This window comes from Macrotis lagotis, chromosome 1, assembly GCF_037893015.1.
Source record: "Macrotis lagotis isolate mMagLag1 chromosome 1, bilby.v1.9.chrom.fasta, whole genome shotgun sequence".
Taxonomy (NCBI): Eukaryota; Metazoa; Chordata; class Mammalia; order Peramelemorphia; family Peramelidae; genus Macrotis; species Macrotis lagotis.
The window spans coordinates 377716032-377738647 of record NC_133658.1 but is presented as its reverse complement, the minus strand read 5'-3'; the positions used below and the strand labels follow the sequence as shown (position 1 = coordinate 377738647).

General features: G+C 37.7%; 1 protein-coding gene across 6 annotated transcripts in view; it reads left to right on the top strand.

Moving 5' to 3' along the window:
• TENM2 (teneurin transmembrane protein 2) overlaps nucleotides 1-22616 on the top strand; it is a 385853-nt gene that overhangs the window by 270426 nt on the left and 92811 nt on the right. For 3 of the 6 annotated variants that reach the window (XM_074212469.1, XM_074212471.1, XM_074212466.1), the window contains one exon: nucleotides 1010-1222. The exons of 1 other annotated variant lie outside the window; for it this stretch is intronic. In XM_074212469.1, the coding sequence (XP_074068570.1) occupies nucleotides 1010-1222 (213 nt within the window). The remainder of the gene's footprint in view (nucleotides 1-1009; nucleotides 1223-22616) is intronic. 2 more of the 6 variants (XM_074212468.1, XM_074212467.1) reach the window with 1 other exon arrangement.

Here is a 22616-nt window from a genome sequence, read left to right as displayed (position 1 = left end):
TCTGCTGTCTCTGGGTGTCTTCTCAATTCCACTTCACTCAAGTTTTAGCTCTGAAGCTTTTTCGAGTCTAGTGGAGAAAACACTGGACTGGGAGGCAGGTAACCTGGTCCCTCGTTCCCATTCTGCCTCGCTGTGTGACTACAATTCAGTCACTTAACTTTTCTGGTCTAGGGCTTCCCTCCATAGGAGTCATGATCCCTGCCTCCCTCATTGGGCTGCTGTAAGGATGAATGTTTGGAAAGTGATTGTCCTAGAGTGAGAGGTCTGGAAAGGTACGGAGTGAATATCTGTCTGTCTGTCTCCTTTTTAACCACAAAAGCCTTTGAGCTCCTCTGAGAAAGATGCTATGTAAATGCAGTGTATGATTGTTAATAGCACCAATGGTGCAGAGCAGGGTGACTGGCATTCTTGATGTAACTGTGGAGACACAACATTGATGTTAGAGCTCGACCTATGAGATCTGTGGTCAGTTTGGCCAAATCCAAGAACTAGCGTGGGAAAGTCCCAGTTTCCAGCAATAAAGGGAAGCCACACTGTGCCCTCTCTACTGGGTGTCTCCATCCCAGCATTAACTATCTCTGCCCCTGGCAAATGGGGAGCAATTGACCATCTCAGCTATTTTAGCTGGCAGCAGCTGGAAATTAAAGAAAGTAAAAGGGGAGAGAGAGAGAGAGAGAGAGAGAGAGAGAGAGAGAGAGAGAGAGAGAGAGAGAGAGAGAGAGAGAGGAGGAAGGGGGAAAGAAAGAAAGAGAGGAAGAAAAAGAGGAAGGAAGAGAGAGAGAGAGAGAGAGAGAGAGAGAGAGAGAGAGAGAGAGAGAGAGAGAGAGAGAGAAAGGAAATAAAGAAAGAAAGAGATCCATGGAGCAGGGAGATCAGTTGAAAGGACTCCATAGCTTCCAGCTACTCATCGGGAGCTGCTCTTGTGGCCCTGACCACTTTTTTGGTACAGCCACCAGGAGAGGGTTTCCCCAGCCATAGTGTTGAGCTGTAATCATTGTTTTTCTTCCAGAAGTGTGCTCAGTAGACTGTGGCACTCACGGCGTCTGCATCGGGGGAACGTGTCGCTGTGAAGAGGGATGGACAGGGGTGGCTTGTGACCAACGCGTGTGCCACCCTCGCTGCACTGAGCATGGGACCTGTAAAGATGGGAAATGTGAATGCCGAGAGGGCTGGAATGGGGAACACTGCACCATTGGTAGGCAAACGGCAGGCACCGAAACAGGCACATATTGCTTTATTTTCATAAATTGTAGAAATATAGTGACTGTTGTGCACTGCAATGGGCTGTTCCTTCAGGGACACAAGTGCTCCCAAACATCTGTGCTGCCTCTTCAAATCTCCAAAGGGGGAGGGTGGGGAGTCATGGTGTTCCCCAGTTGGAAACAATTTACCTTTCTTCACTAAAATCCAGGTTGTATGGTGTTGGCAGGAAATGGACCTAAATAAGAGAGCTAATCAATGGTCCTTTGCACAGGAAGAGAGAAATGCACATGCATGGGAAATGGTCCGAGCTGAGGGGTCCATGCTCATCAAGGTCCATTGGTATTCAGGTGACACCTTTTTTGTTGTTGTTGAAGCTGGGGGAAAAAAGATAAAATTCCTGGATGGATGGCTTACTGCTTGCCTGACACGGTGCATCACTATCCACCCACTAACACACTTGAGGTCAGATTAGATGAGAACAGGGCTCCTGGGGCTACAGAAATAGCTCCCTGAACAGCCCTTGGGCTGTAGCTGTTGTGTGTCTCATCAGTCACAGGAGGAGGTCTGACCACTGGCAGAGCAGATTAATATGCCACCCCCTGTATTCTCTCCCATGGTCCCCACAGTCACACTACTAAGAGGACCATCAGCCTGGCTCAAGCAGCCTTTCTCTGGATTATTACTAGTCTGGGATGCTTTTAAAAAGGCTTCTTTCTTTCTTTTTTTTTAAAGAGAAAACTCATTTTTAGGTTTGTTGCTTGGGTGGTTTTTCATTTTCACTTTTGTTTTTCTTGCAGTTAATCTGAGTTTAAAGTTATATAACTATTCCACATATTGTGGAGATAGGAGAAAATGCTTATTGATTAGGAGAACCTCCATAGTCAAGTGGGAATACAGAAAAACTTAAACCCCAAGAGATTTTTTATTCTATTTTTAATTGATTTCTTTTATAAATTCACTCCTTTCCTCCAACTTTTAGTTGTCTACAGAACAGAAAACAGAAAATTACACATAGGTCACTAACGTGGGTGGCTAAGTCTTAATGTTAAACCTGTAACTATAAGGGGGATGTTCCATTCACAGGAGGTCTCATAATTATCATCTAGAGTGAGACTGAAAGAAAAGATGGGGGAATGAGAGAGGGAACTCAGAGAGTGAGGCTCAGTTTCCCATGCTGTTCATTTGACTAGTTAGTCATAAATAAAGAGAACTGTGCATTACATTCACCCAAAGTGACACAATCTAATTGGCCAACAGAGAGGCAGCATGCAAACTGGGGTCATGGCTGTGGCAATTGGGACCCTAATGGGACAGTCTGTTGGCAGTGAATTGTTCTTTCCATTTTTCAATGTCACTTAAGATCTTGCTGCCCTTGGAATTGCTTTAATGTTCAGCTCCCTGTCAAGTCTTGGGGATTCATGAGCCTTTCAAGGGATTATGCACAGCTCAATACCAACAAGTGCTTAATATTCTTTAAAAAAAAATCAGTTCTTAAAAATAGCTTCAAATCCTCAGGGGCATTTCCCTTTGAAGTTTTTGTGCCTCATTTTCCTCCCACTACATGATTTAAATCAAAACCTTGCCCCTAAAAGTCCTTTCTAGCTAAATGCAGAGAGAAAAATCGGTTTTCATTTTAAAAATCACAAAATCCAATTCCCCCTTTACCACATCTTTGCTTTCAATAAGCTAGAATCCCAGTGAAAAATCAGTCCATGTCTAATAACATTAATAACAGTAATAATAATAATAATAATGATCTCCATCATCCTATCTTCTACTAGAGTTGTTCTGAGAATGCTTTCAATGATCTGACAGAAGATGAGTTTATAACCCAGTACTTACATTCAATTATACAAAGCAGTTATTTTATCCACCTTTGTAATAATAGTCCACAGAAAATTAAATGTAAAAGAATAATAGAAAAATTCCTTGTCACAAGACTTCTCTTATCTGAACATCATCAAAAAGATAAGAATAAGATAGTAACAGTATGAGTAGTAGTTGTAATAATAAATTACACATTTATATAGCACTCCAAGAATTGCCAAGCTCTTTATTTATATTCTATCATTTGCTTCTTATAATAATTCTATGAAATAGGTGCCATTCTTTTCCACATTTTGTAGGTGAGTGATCTGAGGCTTCTCAGGATCACACAGCTAAGAAAGAGCTAATTTAGGGCAGGTATCTACCATACCACCATGCCTCAAATTATAACATTTGGGTAGGGAGGAACTTTGCCTAGAAATATTGCACCAAAAAAGTAGCCTATGGTGAGGACCAGGCAGACCCCAAATAGCTATTTTGAAAGCATATCACATGCTTATTTTAATGTAATATTTAATAAAGAAGACTAAAATCTAGCTTGAAGGCCAAGAAAAAAAGGAAAAGTGATATGTAGTAGGGCAAGGAATGGCAGAGTATGAGTTAGAGAGGAAGGGGGGACTTTAAGGGCAAAAATGAGAAGATGGGAACTTTTAAGATGGTTTGTAGTAAAAGTGAACTGGCAAGAAAAGAAGAGGTTTTTAAAATGAAGGCTCCATGAAAGGAAAGATTTCCTAGCAGATAGAGTTAGGCAGAAGTATAATAGACTACCTTAGGAGATAGATCTTCAAAGATCTTCAAAAAGATTATATGATCATTTGTCGGGAGTATTATTGACAGTGTTCCTATTCAGGTGTAATTTAGCCTACATAGATGGTTTCCAAGGTCTCTTTCATGCTGTGATTCCAGATCACCAGAGGGGAAAGGTACATTCATTCTGGAGTAGAAGATTGAAGGATTCCTGGTAGATTTGAATATCACTTTTCCATGAACCAGCATCTCTGATAATGCTTGAAGAGACAAAGGAAAATGAGGGAAATTACCAGAACAAAGAGAGTACCATAAAGGTCTTTGGTTCAAAACTGTAATTTCTCAGTGATCTGAGTATATTCAGTGTGAGCTACTAAGATCTTTCTCAATAAGGTAGTGAATACTAGGGAATCTGAATTCTGCTCTTTCATGAGATGGATGTCTGCTTTGAGCACGTATCTGGGTAGTCCCTCATGGATTGTCTAAAGAGCAAAACATAAGACATTGGCTGGTGAGATTTACCATTTTAGAGCAGAAATGAAATCATACAAGCATAATTGCTTTTTAATCTAAAACCTTTAGTCCTGGAACTGTTTTGCTTAAGTATGAAGTCCTGTAAATTCATTTTAAATAAAGGCCACAATTTACAGGCATATAGCCAAACCACCCCCTCTGAGACACCAAGTTATAAAGGGGAGGGTGGGTCTTGAGTCCTTTGCTATCACATTCCAAATACTAGATTTTGAAAATTGAAAACAAATAGAACCAAAATGTCATTTACCATATAAAAAATTCATTTGGGGATTGAAGGTAGGGCAGAAAGGTAGAAGGTGGGTTATTGTCTGATATTTGAGTTCGTCTTCTGAAGGGTTGTTTTTTTTTTCCTCAAAGTTTGGTACAGATCTTTCCAAATAGACATCTACACAGTGAACAGCAATATATGTGAATTGCATTTATTTTACAAGTGTAAATCAGAAATGATAAATATGAAATAAAAAAGTAAAGAAGTCAGGCTTTAAGGTCATAAAATTTTATCTCTTTTCTAAAAAGGGCTAGGCTCACAATATTGAGGCAGGCAGAAGAGTCAACTTATTTGTACATTTGTTCAATATGTAAGCCCGGTAATTTTCTGTTTTAAAAATATTTTATTGATTATTTTCTTGATAACATCATCATTGCTCACACATCTAATTCTAATTTGAACCATCTCTTTTAACAAAGGAAAAGATAAGTAAGAATGTTTCATGCAGAAACCTTGTCTGAAAATCTATACAATATTCTACCCTAGAGCTATGAAGGAGGTATGCTATTATTGTTTCTCTAGGACCGTCATTATTTTTTCCATTTATCATGGTTCTTCTTTTCAATTTCTTCATTTACATTATTATAATAATTATGTAGATTGTTATCTTAATCCTACTTATTTTTCTCTGTATCAGTTCATACAGTCCTCCTGCATTTTTCTGAATTCCTCATACTTGTCATTTCTTATTACATAGTAATATTTCATTATATTCATATGCCATTGTTGTTTTTTTTTTCAGTCATTCTTCCAATGAGTGGGCAACTGCTTTGTTTTTAATTCTTTCCTGAATACATTTTTTTGGAAGCTCAAAGACTTCTACTATGAATATTTTTACAAATAATTTGATATATGTTTCTATCTTTGACTTCCTTGGGATGTATGCCCATTAGTCAGATTGCTGGATCAAAGGCTATATAACTGTTAGTTTCTTACCTTGCATAATTCTAGAATGACTGGACCAGTTAATGGTTCTCTCAATAGTCTCTTTGCATAACTATCTTCTCATAGCCCCTCCAGAATTTATTATTCCCATCTTTTTTTTTTACATCATTGTTAAATTGCAGTGGGGGGGGCTGAAACTTCCAAATTGTTTTAATTTCTAGTTCTCTTATTATTAGTTATTTGGAGTATGTTTTCATGTAATCTTTATACCAAATTAATATATTACTATATATTATAATTAGTAGAGAGAGGGTCTTATATACATTAAACATTTTCTAACAATTATATGAAGGTAATTGCAATTAATTTATACTCCTGAATTCATATAGAGTTCTGTTTCTTCCATTATATCTTTAAAAAAATTGAATCATATTCAAGATTTCCAGCATCCCATTTCCACAAAATATCCCTGGAATCCAAATCAAATGGAGTCCCCAAAAACCTTTAGTATATTTTTTTAAACTTAAACAGAAGAGAATTTTATTCTTTGCAGTGACTCTCAAAGGTGGATTGTCGCTCATAATTTTCCTCTCTGTAGGGATTAGTTTAACCTGAAAAAGCAAAACCAAGGGCTATAACACTCCAGGTGGTGAAAGGAAGAATATGGTTGATTTTTTTTATTAGGTCATGATATTAAGCCATATTAAACTCTAAGACAACTGTGCAGTTTATTACAGTGAAGCAGCTATATTAAGTGGCAGAGTTTTAACATTCAACACTCTTTTCAAGAGAGTAGTAGAGCAAAATAAAAGCTATGAACCAACCTCCACCTTGACTGAATGTGCTCACTGAAGCTAAATGTGATAGAAAGACAATTGCAATTATCCAGAGAATATGAGACCATTCATTCAGTTACACTTGAAATTTCAGATTAGCAAGCATGCTTGTGCTTGTGTACAGACACACACACATACACACACAAACACACCTTATACATTCACATAGCACACATATACAATGTACACACACATATACTCTCAGATATATACAAAATGTTTTTGCACTAAATAAATTATTCATTGACTGAATAGCTCTTAATTTATGTGATAATTTCCCCAAATTCTGCCTCAGTTGTGAAGTCCCAACTTCAGGCAGGGTCACACAAATTATATTTCTGAGAATGTGTAGGGCTGAGTGACCAGCTCATATGCTACACATCATAACAGTTTTCTCTCCACCACACTGGGGCCCTTCAGTTTTTCACCTTTAATTGGTTAGGGAGGGAAATAGATTCCTATGCCGTTAATAAGGAAAATTAATCTTTTACCCAAGGTAAAACCAGCCGTGCGACAATGTGATGAGCTGATTAAGTGATTGTAATCAGGAGTAGACAGTGTCGCAGTCCAAGAGGGAGAAGTCTTGGGGGCTTCGGGGAACCAGTTCAGAAAAAGCTACTGTAAAAATTAACTAACCACAGGCTGCATACAGCTGTTTCTTCATCTCGTGCCAATTTCATTTCTGAATGTTAGAGGTGCCCCCCCACTAAAGCTGCTGTCTTTGAATATTCAGGCCTTTATGACCTTGCCAAATAGAGCAAGTTGGGCACATATCCTTGATAGAGTTGTCACTAGAATCACAATCCAGAGAAAGAAGCAAAATCTCCAGTTTAGTAATTATGATGTATCTACTTTTTCCAGAGTATACCTGCATTAATGTGACTTCACAGCAATTAAAATCTTAAGCCATCGAATAAATAGAATATATTTTTTCTATTTCATTTTTTAAATTTTTTTATTTTAAAAAAAAGAAACTTTTATGCCCTTTTATCATAGAGACATTCCACCCTTTCAAATGAGAGTCTTTGAAAGTGACATTTTTTTGAGATAATGGTCTTCTTGATTTAATTAATCAAGTGAGTGATTATTTATTAAGGATCTCTTCTGTTCTGGGTATAGCACTAAATGCTAAGGATTCAAAGAAAAAATTGTCAGAGACATACTTAAATGACTTAAATGAAACAAAATTATGTACACTTTGTATGGAAGTTGGAGTGTGGGGCAGGGCAAAACGGGAGGAGGGAATGCTTGTGTAGGAGGTGGTGTTTTGGCTCCCAGCTTTGAAACAAACTAGAGCTTTTAAGAGGTGGAAGTGAGAAAAAAATACCCTCCAGACGTGGGAATGAAGGAATGAAGGTGGGAGAGAGAGTTTAGGGAGGAGAGTGGGCTAGTAGTTGGCAGTGTACCAAGGTATCCTTCCTTCAAATAGATTTTTTTTTTTTTGGTAACATATAGCCAAAACTTGTTCCATACTTCTTCAGAATGTTCCCCTAAGCAGCTGGTCTAGCTCTGCAAAATTTTCTAATACAATCTGAAAGCTAAGAACCAATGAGTAGAAGTTACATGAAGGATAATAAACTTCCTAATAGTCAAAATTGCCCAGTCAGAATAGAATAAGGCCTTCTGGCTTTGTGATTAGTGAGTCCCTTTTCAATAGAAGAGTTTTTAAGCTGGTCAACCAACCATTTCACCTGTGAAGGGGGTTCCCATGATAAGGTGTTAAATTTGATCACTTCTAAAGGTTCCTTCTAAGAGATCCTTCAGATCTAAGATTCAATGATTTTATGATTCAAACAGCAACTTTTCCTTAACCAAGAGATGTACTTACTGATACCTCTATTAATTTCTGGACACATCACAAGCCCTTACCAAAAAGGAGGAGGAAAGAGGCAGAGCACCTGTCTCGATTGGGTTAAGTGTTAGGGGGCCAGAATCAGGTGGGCTGTGATTGGGGCATTTGCCAACACTATCCCAGCCTTATTAAAAGACTTTCAGAGTCTCAAACCACTGCATTGTTGTTGGGGCTGTGTTAGAACAAATAAAAAGACTGAACTTTTGCTGTTAAAGACTTCTGAATAGCAAAGCCTCAAGAACAATTAGATGTCCAGCAACACACAACCTAGATATATAGTGAGGTGAGAATGATAGAATCCTCAAAATCTTGGAATTATCTGACTTCTTAAGCCCTCAGAGAGAATATTCAGAAGAAGTGTAATTGACTTTACATACCAGCTATGTTTCTGAGAAGTTGCATTTAAAATCATCTTTTGCTAATCAGATCTTATTTCCCCACAGACTGACTTTATAATTTCAAAAATGCTCTCTGGGTGCAAATCTTGTTGCTTTACCTTTAAGAATCTCCTGCCACAGCAGTGTCTTTATCAAGTAGTTAATGAAGTGTAAACAAACATTTAAGGAGAAGAGAGAAGTTCCTATTTATTTAAAGGTTACTTACCTAGGCTTTTTGTTACGTGAAAAATCATTTTCCTGTGTAAATAACCAATGATTTTTGAACCAACTTTGAAGTTCTGTTTCACAGATTTTCCTAAATTATGGCTTAACCCTTTTCATTTGCTTTCCTACAGTGTAGCAATAACTTTGTTGTATAAGTTTTGGGGTCTAAATTGTGTTAAATGGCCAGTACAGAAAACAGGCCAAGATGACAGGTGATCCTTGAATTAAAAGCTATCCATCAGTCAATCAAAGATTTAAGCACTTACATATACTATGCTAGCAGTTATGAGGCAAAGACAAAATTAATATAGTCCTTACCTGCTATGGGGGACAAGACCCAGCATGTAAATATATACAAAATAAAATTCTTTAAAAAAAAAAACCACTTCTTCCAGGATCAAATTCAAAGTCCTCTATATCCAAAGCCCTTCACAACCTGGCCTCCTCCTGTCTTCCCAGTCTTATGCTTAACTCCTCCAGCCATTCAGGGACTTTGCTCTGTTTGCTGTGTTTCTTGCACAGAACAAAAGACAATCCATCTCTATAGAGTCTGGGCATATTCCTCATGCTTGGAATGCTCCCCCTCCTCATCTCTGCCTCCTGGCTTTCCTGGCTTTCTTTAATTCCAATTATACTGAGGAAAAGCCTAAAGTCTCCCCTCTCTATTAATGATCTCCAATTTATTTTGCATATATCTTGTTTTCATGTTTTCTCCCCCTTTAAACTGTGAGCTCCCTGAAAGCAGACTATCATTTGTCTTTCTTTGTATCCTAACATTTAACGCCATGCCTAATAAATGCTTTTTGACTGATTAAATATAGGGACATTTGGAGGTAGGTTAAAGGCACTAGGAGCTGGGTGCTTAGTAAAGGCTTCATGGAGATGGTGGCTAATTTGAATCTCATAGAAACATTTCTGACCTAATTGTTTTCCACACATAACTACCTCCATTCTGTCATCTACTTAAAAGCTTAGTACTTACTGATACCCCAACAATTTTCTTTTTCCGAGAACCAGACCTTCTTCACTTTATTTACCCACCTCAAACTTGGCTAGCTTCTTCCTCCTTAATTATATTTATGAACCTAATTTTGACATAGAAACATAGGTTTCCATCTATGGCAGCTGAAGTTGCATTCTTATTGTATTAGCCCAGGTAGAAGCAACTATGAGGATACTCTAATAGATCTTAATTATATTGTGGGTACAGTAATGTAGAAGTTTGGGGCTTTAGCCAGGATCTATCTCAGCACATTTTATAGCAATGGCTATTTCCCTTTGTCTTATTTGTTATTATTATTTTTGGTTCCATATGTTGCAAGTTCATACCCCCATTGGGTACCACATGTTCAAGTAGTGATCCAAGATAAGACCCAACTGAGGATTAATGGAGAAGATAACGTATACTTTTTTTTTTTGATAATGTATATTCTACAAAATTTGGGTGTCACTGACTCTGCCCCAAGTCAACCCAATAAACTTTAAAATTACTTTTATTTCTACTACACTCCAGACTGTTGATTCTATGGAGCATGACCTATGTTTAACATCTGGGGATTTTTTGCTTCTCCTAGGATTATTTTGTGGATTATCTGGAGCCACACAGTGCATCCCAGATGTTCCAGTAAGAGACAGATTCTACATTTTTCACCACTGTTTTCTGCCTAATGTGTCTAAATACTGCACAAATCCTCTTCTCTAACTATATTCTATTACATAATACATATTAAAAGACACTGAGTTTACTGCCTTCTGGACATGGAGAACCATCATTTTAAAAAACTGCCAGTCAATGTCAGTAGCTTATTATTTGCTTCCTCATACCATTGTAACCTCAGTTTCTGGGCACGGTCTTTTCTAGTCCAACATAAGGCCACTTCACCAGCAGACATTCTATCCTTGATTTTTATATATACAGTAAAGTAATATCATGCAAAAGAGCTGCTAGGAGAGATTTAAGGTTTTCTTCACAAGTGTTTTCAGAATGACTAGACTAAATTAAATTACAAAAAGTAATATATTTAGTTAATCTTTTATATGTTAAAAAGCCATCCCCAGCTTTAAATATAGTACATGTGCTTGTATTTAATTTTTCAAAAAAATAACCATTAAGAGAAAGTTCTATTCTATCCATGTAGATATTCCTACTTTTTGATCCTCAGAGATGCTCAGGCACATTATATCCTAGGTTACCTTCCAATGTCACTTTTTTTTTTAGGTTTTTTTGCAAAGCAAATGGGGTTAAGTGGCTTGCCCAAGGCCATACAGCTAGGTCATTATTAAGTGTCTGAGACTGGATTTGAACTCAGGTACTCTTGACTCCAAGGCCAGTGCTTTATCCACTGCGCCACCTAGCCACCCCCAGTGTCACTTTTTTAAGGTCCAGCTCATTAATCAATCAACAAGCATTTATTAAACTCTTATTATGTGCCTGGCATTATGCTAGGCTCTGGAGAAACAAAGACAAAAACAAAAAAGTCCCTGCCCTCAAGGGACTTCCAGTCTTCCTGAAGAGATGACATGTATGCAAATATGGATATGTAAAATATACAAACTAAATGCAAAGCAAATGGGAAGCAGATTCATAGTTGGGGAAGATGAAGGGGTAGAGATGGCTTCCTGTAGAATATTTTGCTCAGCTGAACATTACCAGAGTTTTGGAGAAAACAAGGAATTTAACAGGCAAGCATGGTGAGAGTGTTATTCCAGGCACTAAGGAAACAGCACATCTTTAAAGTTATTGCCTATCTTGGTCCGGAGGTCTGGCCTTCCTTTTAGTATTTGCCAGGCCTCATTCATCAATATCTTGGGTAGGTATTTGGCTGTCAGGTGACACAAAGTGAGGAAAGTCTTTTCTGGTCTAATTTGCCTTTCCAGATAACTGACAGAAGTGGGGGAAAGAGGGAGTAATTGAAAGTGAGAGAGAGGAAAAAGAAAATACCCAAGGGACTGAAAAATAGCCCATTGGACTAAAAATATTTCTCCATAATGATCTAGACCATACCTGATGAACAGCCCCTTTGTCAGATTTTCTCTTTCTCCCTCCTTAGAATTCTCCTCCTTTTTCTCCAAGTCTAGGTGAAGATCCATTTCAGGACACATCTCAGTCAAGAGTAAAATGAAAAACTCTAACCTATTTGGAGGGGTTGATTCTAATATTTGTACCAAATGACCTAGGAATCTACGAAGAAGTGAGAGAACATCTCTTCTTCCCTTCCTTGGCATTATTCCCCATCCATCCTACCCCAGTGTCAGAAAACCAACTTTCTTCCAAGATATCTTTGTTTCATTAATCCTAGAGACCATTCTCTCCTTCCAATCAGGCTGATCCTGGTACAGTACCAAGCCTTACGTGGCCAGTTCAAAACACATCATGCATGCAAAATGATATGTTCCAGCCAAGCTTAGGAAGAGAGAGAAGCCTAATAAACATTCTGTTGGTAAAAATCTGTCTCCCAGCTCTCAAGTTCTACAAAATAGACATCGGGGAAGAATGAAAGACTTGAGCCAGGCAATGACAGAATCCTAAGCGGCTGAGCCCCAATTGCAGTGGCAGTGGCAGTAGGTCAGACAAGCAAATGGTCAACTATTGCCCCAGATCAGTCTTCTTTCTAAGGACACTGACAGGCTCTGGGAAAGTGTGAACTATATTTAATTTTTTTTAAAATATGCTTTTACCCCATCAGATATTGTTAGGCAGTCTTGTCTGGTTGTCTGGAAACAATACCAGGGGGATAAGCTCTGATGATTATAAAATAATTCTTTCACCAGCCCAGAAGTAACATTTGTATTTAATTTTATTCTGATATGCTAGTGAGGTTGATTCCCCAAATCATGTTGTGGAATCAACGCTCTACCATCTCCAATGACTTGGATTCAGAAGGGACAGTTTCTGCTTCTCAGAGAGCCCTGTCTGGCTGAGAATGTGGCTATTTCTGTTCAGTCAGTATGCATAAATGTGAGGAACCTAAATGTCAGCGATGATTGCAATTCCCTTAAAAATAGAGAAATGATGGGGTAGGTGAGAGGAACCAGCTTTTTGTATTAAGCAGGGGAATAAAAGAAAGTAGAGTTGTGTCCCTTAATCAAGTTGCCATCAACTTCTCTCCATGTTTTGAATATGAACTGATTTAACTTTTTTATTTCCATTTAATGGGGCCAAGTAAGATCGGTATCCATTCGCTCGCCAACCTGCTCCCTGGGGGTCTAATACGGGAATTATTATTATATCACCTAAAGCCTTAGCACAGAAAACAGCATGCCCAGAATTAAATAGCATGGAAACTCATGCGTCCTCGTCTACCCTACCCCCAGCTTCCAGCATCCCCCAAGGTCACCTGCTTGTGATTTATAGATTACATACCTCAGTGCTGTATGTACTATTAACACATTCTATTAATATTTTTGAATTATTGTTGATGTCACTCATTCTATGGGGAGTAGGGCAGAATTGACTTCTGTATTAAATAATATTTTCCATAGTTTCTGAAGCATCAGACAATAAATAGTTAAATGCCTAGATGTAATAAACAACCACCTAAAACCACAGTTTGAGGGTTTAAGAACTCAGGAAGAAATGCTAGAGGTTTAAACAGATATTGGGAAGTTTTGGGGTGGGGTGGAAAGAGGGGTTGTTCTTGTCCCTCCCACTTTGATTTTTCTTTTTTTAATATTTATTTATTCTCTTTTTGTATAAATAAAGTTTTTATACATTAATAAAATATTCTTGTTTAAGAGTAAACAGAATACCCCTCCCCCTACAAAATATAGGCTTACTTGAGCGATAAAGTAAAGGGAGAGAAAAAAATTAAAATAAAAAGATAATAGTAATAATTGTAGGTATGGTCAGGTGGCGCAATGGACGGAGCCCCAGCCCTGGAGCCAGGAGCACCCGAGCCCATATCCGGCCCCATACACCCAACAATCACCCAGCCATGTGACATGCAAGCCACCCCAACCCCACTGCCCTGAAAAAAACAAAAAAAAAAAGGGGGAAAAAAAAGACCCAAAATAAAATAAAATAGTAATCTAATAGAAGGCTGTTTCCCATATACTGCAAAAATAACCATACAGAATAACTTAAACCAAAAAATGATAGTAGACATTTGAGAAGTGAACCTACTATGTATTTGGAATACAAGGAAAGACAAAAAGAGTCCCTGCCCTTAAAGAATTCATTCTAATGGTGGAGATAAACTTGAAAATAACTAGATACAATCAAGATATATCCAGTTTATATATGGGTGGTAATCTCAGAAAAAAGGCATTAGCAACAAGCCAAAGTAGGAAAGACCTCCTACACAGTAGGATTTGAGCTGAGTCTTAAAGGAACATAGAGACAAGAGGTGTGCAGTGAGACATTCTAGACATGGGAGCTATCCAGTGCAAAGATGGAGAAGAGAGATAGATAACCATGTACAAGAAACAATAAGTAGATCAGTATGGCTTGATTACAGAGTGCTAGAGGATAGTAAAAAGATACAAGGTTCGAAAAGTAGGACTATATCAAGTTATAAAGAGCCTTAATTTCCAAAGGACTGACCCTCCCTGACTTCCTTTAAGTCTCAGCTAAAATCTTTCTACAGGAAGCCTTTCCCACCTTCTCTTGATTCTAGCACCTCCCCTCTGTTAATTTTTTTTTCCTGTTTATCCTGCTTCTATGTGTATATATTTGTTTGCATGTTGTCTCCCCCTTTAGATTATAAGATCCTTGAGGAAAGAAATTGTCTTTTGTATTTTTAGAGCTTGACATAGTACTTGGAACATAATGTCTTTTGAATGACTGATCCTGGAAATAATAGGGAGCCTTTAGAGTTTGAGTAGGACAGTGACATGTTGAAACCTATACTTTAGGAAAATATATGTCTAATCAAAAGCCCTGCTATAGCATTTTATCATGTGATGATTGAAAGAGACCTATTTTAATTTAGAAAAGCTGGAATATCTAAATGTAATAAATAAAAATTTTAAAACTCTCCCAATATTCCCAAAAAACTGTGAACTTGAAAACATATCTATTCCCAACACTTATGGATCACTCTTTTTTAAGCTGTTAGTAAATCCAACTCAAGGTACAAATACCACAGGCTGAGGCACCATTCATGGAGCAGTGTTTCCTTCCATATTGGGTGCTCATTTCTGAGTTTCTGTTCTTTTTTCCAGCAATCTCCCTTATAACATTTTCCCCCAAAGACATCAGTGATAGAGCTGATCTTACTTCATGGCACTAGTTTATATCCATTTACAGCACAATTTAATTACAGCAAAGATAAGAAGCCAGGTACCAAACTGTGGATTCACTCAAATGACTCCTTCATAATTGTTAATATTTTCCACAACAGAGGAAATTCAGTTAAATCAAATGAAAATGGCAGCTCATTAAAAACTTGATCTTCCCCTCCCCCATCATTTCTCATTTCTTAATCCTCCATATTCGCACAACACATTCTGTTAACTAACACTCATTAATTAAAGCTCATCTTTCTTAGTTGTATCTATATTTTATTTATTATGAAAACCTTCAGATGCTTATAATCTAATTTAAATGGATTACTGCTAGGACATCACTAAGTAGGAAAAACTTAAGCTTTTAAAGAGGCTTTACTGGCAGCAGGGGGTGGGGGGAAGAGGGTTGGTGTGGGAAAAACACATTCTCTTCTCATTTCTTCCTGAAGTTGAGTTGGCCAGGCTCTCCCTCTGCAGGAGAAACTGATCCAGGACTGGTGCCTGAGGGCCACTATGAATACAGGCTCTTATTGAGCCGGGGAATGTAGGGAAGGGAAGAAGGGAAGAAGGAAAGGAGGGACTTGGCCTCTTAGCTCTAAGAAATAGTCTGGTGCCAAATCAGAAGACAGCATTGGCCTGGTCTGAGATGGGGAAAAGTTTGGCTTCCTCTTGTTCTTAATACTAAATTCTTCTTTGGTGACTAGGAGAGCTGACTGGGAGGCTCCCTGTTTGGCCATACTCATTACCAGTAGTACAATGGTGATACTTTGCACTTATATAGTGTCTTCTCCAAGGAGCTCAAAGGACTTTGTGTTACCTCAGTTATCCTCATGATAATCCTCTGAGGTAGACAGGTAGATGTTTTCATTAAACACCTACTAAGGAAAAACAAAGAAAACTTTTTAATATGAGGTAGCTCATTCAACTCTGATTCATTGGTCTAAATTCAGAGTATATTGAAATTAAAATACTAACATAAAACTCTGAAGCATGGTTGGGAATACAGATTCCAGCTTCACTTAATATCCTTTTTTTTGTCCCTTATTTCCCTTCTAGCTGCTCTAGCTGACCTTCTGGCTGACAACAAATCACTAAATTTTCAAAGGAATACAACTAAAATGAAATACAAATTCCTATTGTAGGTGTGGTTGTGTGTGTATATATATGTGTGTGCATGGATGTGTGTGTGTCCCTGTCTGACTTATTAGCAGACACAGCATTGTACATTCTCACCTGTCACAGTATCTTTATGCCTTGGCCACTGGTTTAACAATATGTCCTAGAACACATTATATCTACTTTTGCCATTTTTGCAAGATCCGAATAAGGAATTAGTTGGAGTTAGGTTTCAGGATCCTTGGTTTTTCAGAGTACTTCACCAATACTACCTAATGATGGTTCTTGCTCTTTCTGAACAATTAGCGTCATGTTGTTTCCTTAGAGTTGGGGAGGAAGAATATGGTAATGGGGCTGTCATATACATATGCCCAAGAAAACTAGTATAGATCTCTAGAAGTAGAATTGCACAGCAGTCTTAATGAAGTAGGGGGTGGAGTTAGGCATTGAGGGTCTTTCTGTGCATTTCTGTTTCAGAATTCAAAAGGAAAGAATGAACTGTGATAATGAAGCTGTTTCATGGGTACCATTTATCCATATTTAGGTCTTCATTTTCTGACTTTCCTCTATGTTCTCCCTAGCATACATTTCCCTCTTGAGCACATTCACTCAGTTTCAATCTCTTTTCATTCCCATTCTTTGTCAAATTAATTAGACATCTCTGATTTTGAGGCTTGTTAGAAGGAACCTAGAAGAAAGGATCAGCCATTATCCCAGAACAAGTGACCTTTGCAACCTGTTGATCATGCACCTATCACAGCAGAAATAGCCAGTATTTTCTAGATGGCTTTGCTATCCCCTCCAAATAGTCTCCAGATTGTGCCACTGATTCCTGGGAACAGTTCCCAGCATGCCATCCTATTATAATTACTCACATCCTACGCATGCTAGCATGCTGTAAAATTCTTCCAAGCACAGATGTAAAACTATAAAGTAATCCCCAATGGTAAACACCTGGCCATTTTCAATGACTGTGGCAGAGAAGATGAGTAGAAACACCCGTGGATGGAAACACAAAGGCTGATCTATCCACTGGCTTAGTATTTTATCCAGTAAATCAGGAAGCCCTTTCTTTGGAGTCAAGGGAAGCTCCTCATCTTCTGGTGGCAAGGACTTTAAAGATCTAGCCGGAAAGCTTTGAAAATCCCTCCTTGTTCTAGTTAGAACCAGGAATTGACTAACCATTTAATATTAAGCATGCTGTTTTAGCTCTTCCCAACAGATGGAAATCAATATTGTAGGTTGGTGTGTTTTGTTTTATTTTGTTTTATTTTGTTTTCTATCAAGAAGAGGTGTTCTTTTTCTATCTTGGAGAAATCAGCTTTTGATTATCATTCAGATGTTCCGCTTAGAAGTCTTTTGCATTCAGAAAGGTCAGCCCACAATCTTCTCTGTCTTTCCTTCATAGTGCCATATCAATTGCTTCTGAAATAGCTTTTCGTAGATCAATTACAATTTGTATTTTTATCACACATCTGTGAGCATATTATGCATTGGAGCAGAAGGGGAATGGTTGGGGGTGACAAGGAGAGTCTTTGCTACAGAAGCCTATAAGTAACATTCTAAAACTTCACAAGTCCCTGAAAGGCTACAAGAATAGCCATTACTGGCATGAAATAATAATAATAATAATAATAATAATAATAATAATAATAATAATAGCCAGCATTTTCATTGGGGCAGCCATGTAGCTTTCTTATGGTTTTCTGGTGGATAAGAGTACCAGGTCTGGAGTCAGGAAGATGAGTTCAAATGTAGCCTCAGACATTTACTAGATATTTGACCCTGGGGAAGTCAATTAACCCTGGTTGCCTCAGTTTCCTCATCTATAAAATGAGCTGCAGGGGAAAATGGCAAACCATTCCAAAAATCTCTGCCAAGAAAACTCCAATTGGGGTTACAAAGAGTCGGATATGACTGAAATAACTACATAACCAAAAATATGTTACATACACACACACACATAGAATGTGTATGTATCTTTTGCACATTAAGATTTGCAAGGCACTTATAAATATCATTTCACTTTATTTTCTTCTTATTCCTTAGAGGTAGGTACTAAAATTAATTTTATTTTAAAAATAAAGAAATTCAGATCTTCATATCTCCAGGTTCAGATTTCTTTCTTCTTCACCAGTTGGCTACCTGACACATTCATTAGATAATCATGAAAAAAAGAGACCTAGTGGCTCTTCCTCCTTATCTCTTCTTCTAGGCATTTAATATAACCAAGCTTAAAAGTTATAAATGAATATGATTACATTTCTGCTAAAATAAATCTTTTCCTCTGTGCTCAAAACCATACAGGTTACTGGGTAGAGCTTTGTGTTTATACACACACACACACACACACACACACACACACACACACATATATTTCTTTGGGCTAAAATGTCTCATCAGCCACCAGATTAATTTAACTCTTAATACAAATCATTCAGCCTCAACAAAACTCAATCATTTTACCTGCATAGCCACACCTTGGCTCATCATCATTAGGAACTTGACTTCCAATATCTTCAACACTCAAATTCTTCCTTGTTCCCACAAACTCCTACCTTTTCTCTAATCCTACTTCTTCCATTGGACTAAACATGCATATTTTATCATGATCTCTTACCAACCTCTCTCTGCTCTTCTGGGAACACAAACCACTTTTAGTTTTTCTTTCCTGAGACCCATGGTCAGCCATTTTAGCAAGGTTTCTCAATATTACCATCTATCACCTCATGAACTTTTCCTTTTTTCCCTTAGGAGATAACCCCTACAATTGTCTTTTCCCTCTCCTGCCCTGCTAGGTATTCCTGGAAAAGGTCATCAACCTAAGTTGAGTATATTCACTAAAAATGCATACCCAAAATCAACACTGGTACTTGGCCATCTTTCTTTTCATCCCTTACGCTTTTGAAATCCTAGTTCCTACAATGAATATTCCAAATTCTTTTTTTTAGTTTTTCCAAGGCAATGGGGTTAAGTGACATGCCCAAGGCCACACAGCTAGATAATTATTAAGTGTCTGAGGCTGGATTTGAACTCAGGTACTGACTCCGGGGCCAGTGCTATATCCACTGCACCACCTAGTTATCCCTATTCCAAATTCTTTCCACACTCAAGTATCCACCTCTTCATTTAAAAAATAATTTCTGACCCCTATATTTCTCAGAAGATACTATAGAGATTATTCAGTTTCACTCCACAAAACCTTTCCATATGTCACCCACAATGGCTATACCTTCCCTTTTACCTCAAAGAAAGAGTTGCTTCTCTTTTTTTCCAGTAATAACTGCTACTTTGATCTTTTTGTACGTTGTTCTATCAATGATTTCCTCTCTACTTTCATCTTTAATTTCTTCCTTTCATCAGTTCCTTAAACTAATCTATGGCCATCCTTTTTCCAAACAATAAAGATCTTCCTTCAGTTCTATGATCCCATCCCTACAACTGAAGCCCATTTTTACCCCAAAATTTCAAGGGAAAATACTCTGTTCTCATCAACTATACTATTCCCTCCTTAGTCCCTTGCAACCTGGATTTGGTTCTATTTCATGTGTCTGATATGTCTTCCTTTTCCTTCCATCTTATTTGCCTATTCAAATTATCTCTCTTATTTAAGTCCTCTCATTCTCCCTTAACTATCTCCTCTTTTGAAGCTTCATAAAACTTTGTATCTTTTATCAAATTCTACCTTATAGTTTTCTGTATATTTATCATATCTGCCCTCTGAATGACAAGCATCTTGAAGGATGAGATCAGGTCTTATAAATTAGCCCAGAATCTTGCCCATAGTAAGTGCTCATTTTTTGTTGAGTGAATTAATGAATGAAATATAGAAATGAGGCCAAAATATGCCCATGAGGAGATAATGAAACCTAGATTTCTCTGAGTCTAGCCTAGAATAAATTTTAGGGTATCTGTAAAGTTCTAAGTTTCGATAAGATCATACCAGTACCAAGTGTCATCAAATGTTTGTCTTTATCTGATCTGTGTGCTGTACCTGTTTTAGTTAAATATCTAAATTGCCACCTATTTCACCAGCAAGATCAAGTGACACTCACTGATTTGCCTTTAAAATATCTTCTCAGCAGTAAAAGCAAATGATTGCAGAGTTATAAATTATTATAAATTTAATTGGCATTAAAATGCTACTAACACTGGTAGCAAAGAAGAAAAAGACACTGGCCTAAGACTTGTTCAGGGAAAAGAGAGAAGTCTAGCAAATGGAGGAGATGTGCTTAAAACTGAGCCTCAACTGGCCTCAGCCACAGGAGGAAAAAAAGATTTGCCTCTTTGCTTCCTGTTCCTTCTCAGCCTCTACCTTTCTAGTTGGGATTGACACAATGCTTCCCTAAGAAAAACTGCCTGGAGCCATCCTAGACAGAAAGAACTTGAGTCTTCTGATAAAAAAAACAAACACTCCTAAGTTATTGAAAGCTATCTACCTGCTGGTATGGGACCTGTGGAAGTCATTTAAAGGGGGAAAAAGGAAATCCACACTATGGTTCAGAATAGGAGTAGTCAGAGTAGGGAGGAGCCTTGAAGAAGTTGTGCTGAAGAACAGCCCAAAAGATGAATGATTGTGAGTTGTTGCATGGTTCAGGAGCAGTAAATCAATAGCAAAGGAAATCATATATTAACATATAATATCTATCATTTGGATAGTTTTATTGCTTACAAAATGCTTTACATATGTTATCTCATTTGATATTATTGTTGTTTTTAATAATAATAATAGCTAATGTATATAAGACAGCTAGGGGATGCAGTGAATAAAGCACCAGCCTTGGAATCAGGAAAACTCTTCTTTGTAAGTTCAAATCTAATCTCAGATATTTATTATCCATGTGACCTTAAGCAAGTCACTTAATTTTGTTTGCCTTAATTTCCTTAGCTGTAAAAGCAAGCTGGAGAAAGAAATGGCAAAGCAGTCAGAATCTTTACCAAGAAAACCCCAAATGGAGTCAAGAAGAGTTGAACCTGACTGAAAACATGCTAAGCATTTTATAATTATTATCTTTTGAGCCACATGAGAGAGAAATGCTATTGTTGTCTCTATTTTACAAGCCACCTTGCTACTTCAAATGTTAGTATAGGGGATTTTGCTTAAAGACAAAGTCAAAGCTCGAGATTCCACTGGGTGACCCATGGGCATCTCAAATTCACCAACTTCAGATCACAGCTCATTATCTTCCCCACATCTACTGAGAGTACCATAAGTCACCCAAGTTTTCAACCTCAGAGTTATCCTCAACTCATTTCTTTCCTTCCCACCTCCCATATCTAAGCAGATGCTGAATCTTTTGATTCGACCTTCACAACATTTCTCACATAAGTCATATTGGGACACCACTCTCCTCATCAATCCTCACCTAGACTATTGCAGCAGATTTCTAATTAATTTTCCGGCTTCTAGTTTCTACTTTCTCCAATCCATCACACAACTGCCATAATTATCTTTCTAAAACACAAAGGAACTTCAGTGGCTTCCTATCATCTCAAGGATCAAACATAAACTCTTCTTCCTGGAGTTTAAAGTTCTTCGCACTCTAGGACTAGCCTACCTTTCCTAGATTACTCTCCTTCACACTGCATTTCAATCAAATTGACCAACTAATTGTACCCTGAATTTGGTACTCCATTTCCTACTTTCTTGCTTTCACACAGTCTTTTCCATGCTTAGGTTGCCTTCACTTGCCATTTCTGCTTTTTAGAATCCCGAATTTCCTTCAGCTGTCAACCCCTGAGGAAAACTTGATCTTAGTAGTAGCAGCAGCAGTGGTAGTAGTAGTAGTAGTAGTAGTAGTAGTAGTAGTAGTAGTAGTAGTAGTAGTAAAACTTGATCTTAATAGTAGTATGTAATAATAGTAGGTAGTAGTAGCAGCAGCGGTAGCAGCAGTGGTAGTAGTAGTAGTAGTAGTAGTAGTAGTAGTAGTAGTAGTAGTAGTAATAGCAATAGGAGGAGGAGGAGGAGTAGCAGTGGTAGTAATAGTAGTAGTAGCTGATCATATTAGGAGTTACAGAACAATTCTGCTTTCCTCATGATTTTAGTAACAGAGATAGGACACTTGGATATATCATCTGCTTTTCAGGAACATTCCTTCACTTCTTTTTTCTATCCCTTTCTTCTGATTCCTGTTATCTCAAAAAAAAATTATATCTGTACAGATTTAGTTTAACTGAAACAATCATTTAATGGAAACTGCTATTTTGATAGTATGTGGGTGGGGGGGAGGGATTCTAACCATTTGATTTATTGTTTGACAAATACCTGAATCAATCATTTTAAGGACATGTAGCCACTCCCAGGAGAAGCCACTGCAATGCAGGAATGCAAACAGTACATTTGAATTGCCCCAAACCACCAAGAACAATATATTCACTATGACCCTAATATTATGATTTCCAATCCAGAACTTAACCAGTACATAAGGGGACAACCTCTGACATAAAGGTTGATTGGTGAACTTTCCCAAATTTGAGTTGACTTTTTATTAGAGTTCACATTTTTACTAACTTTTCTTTCA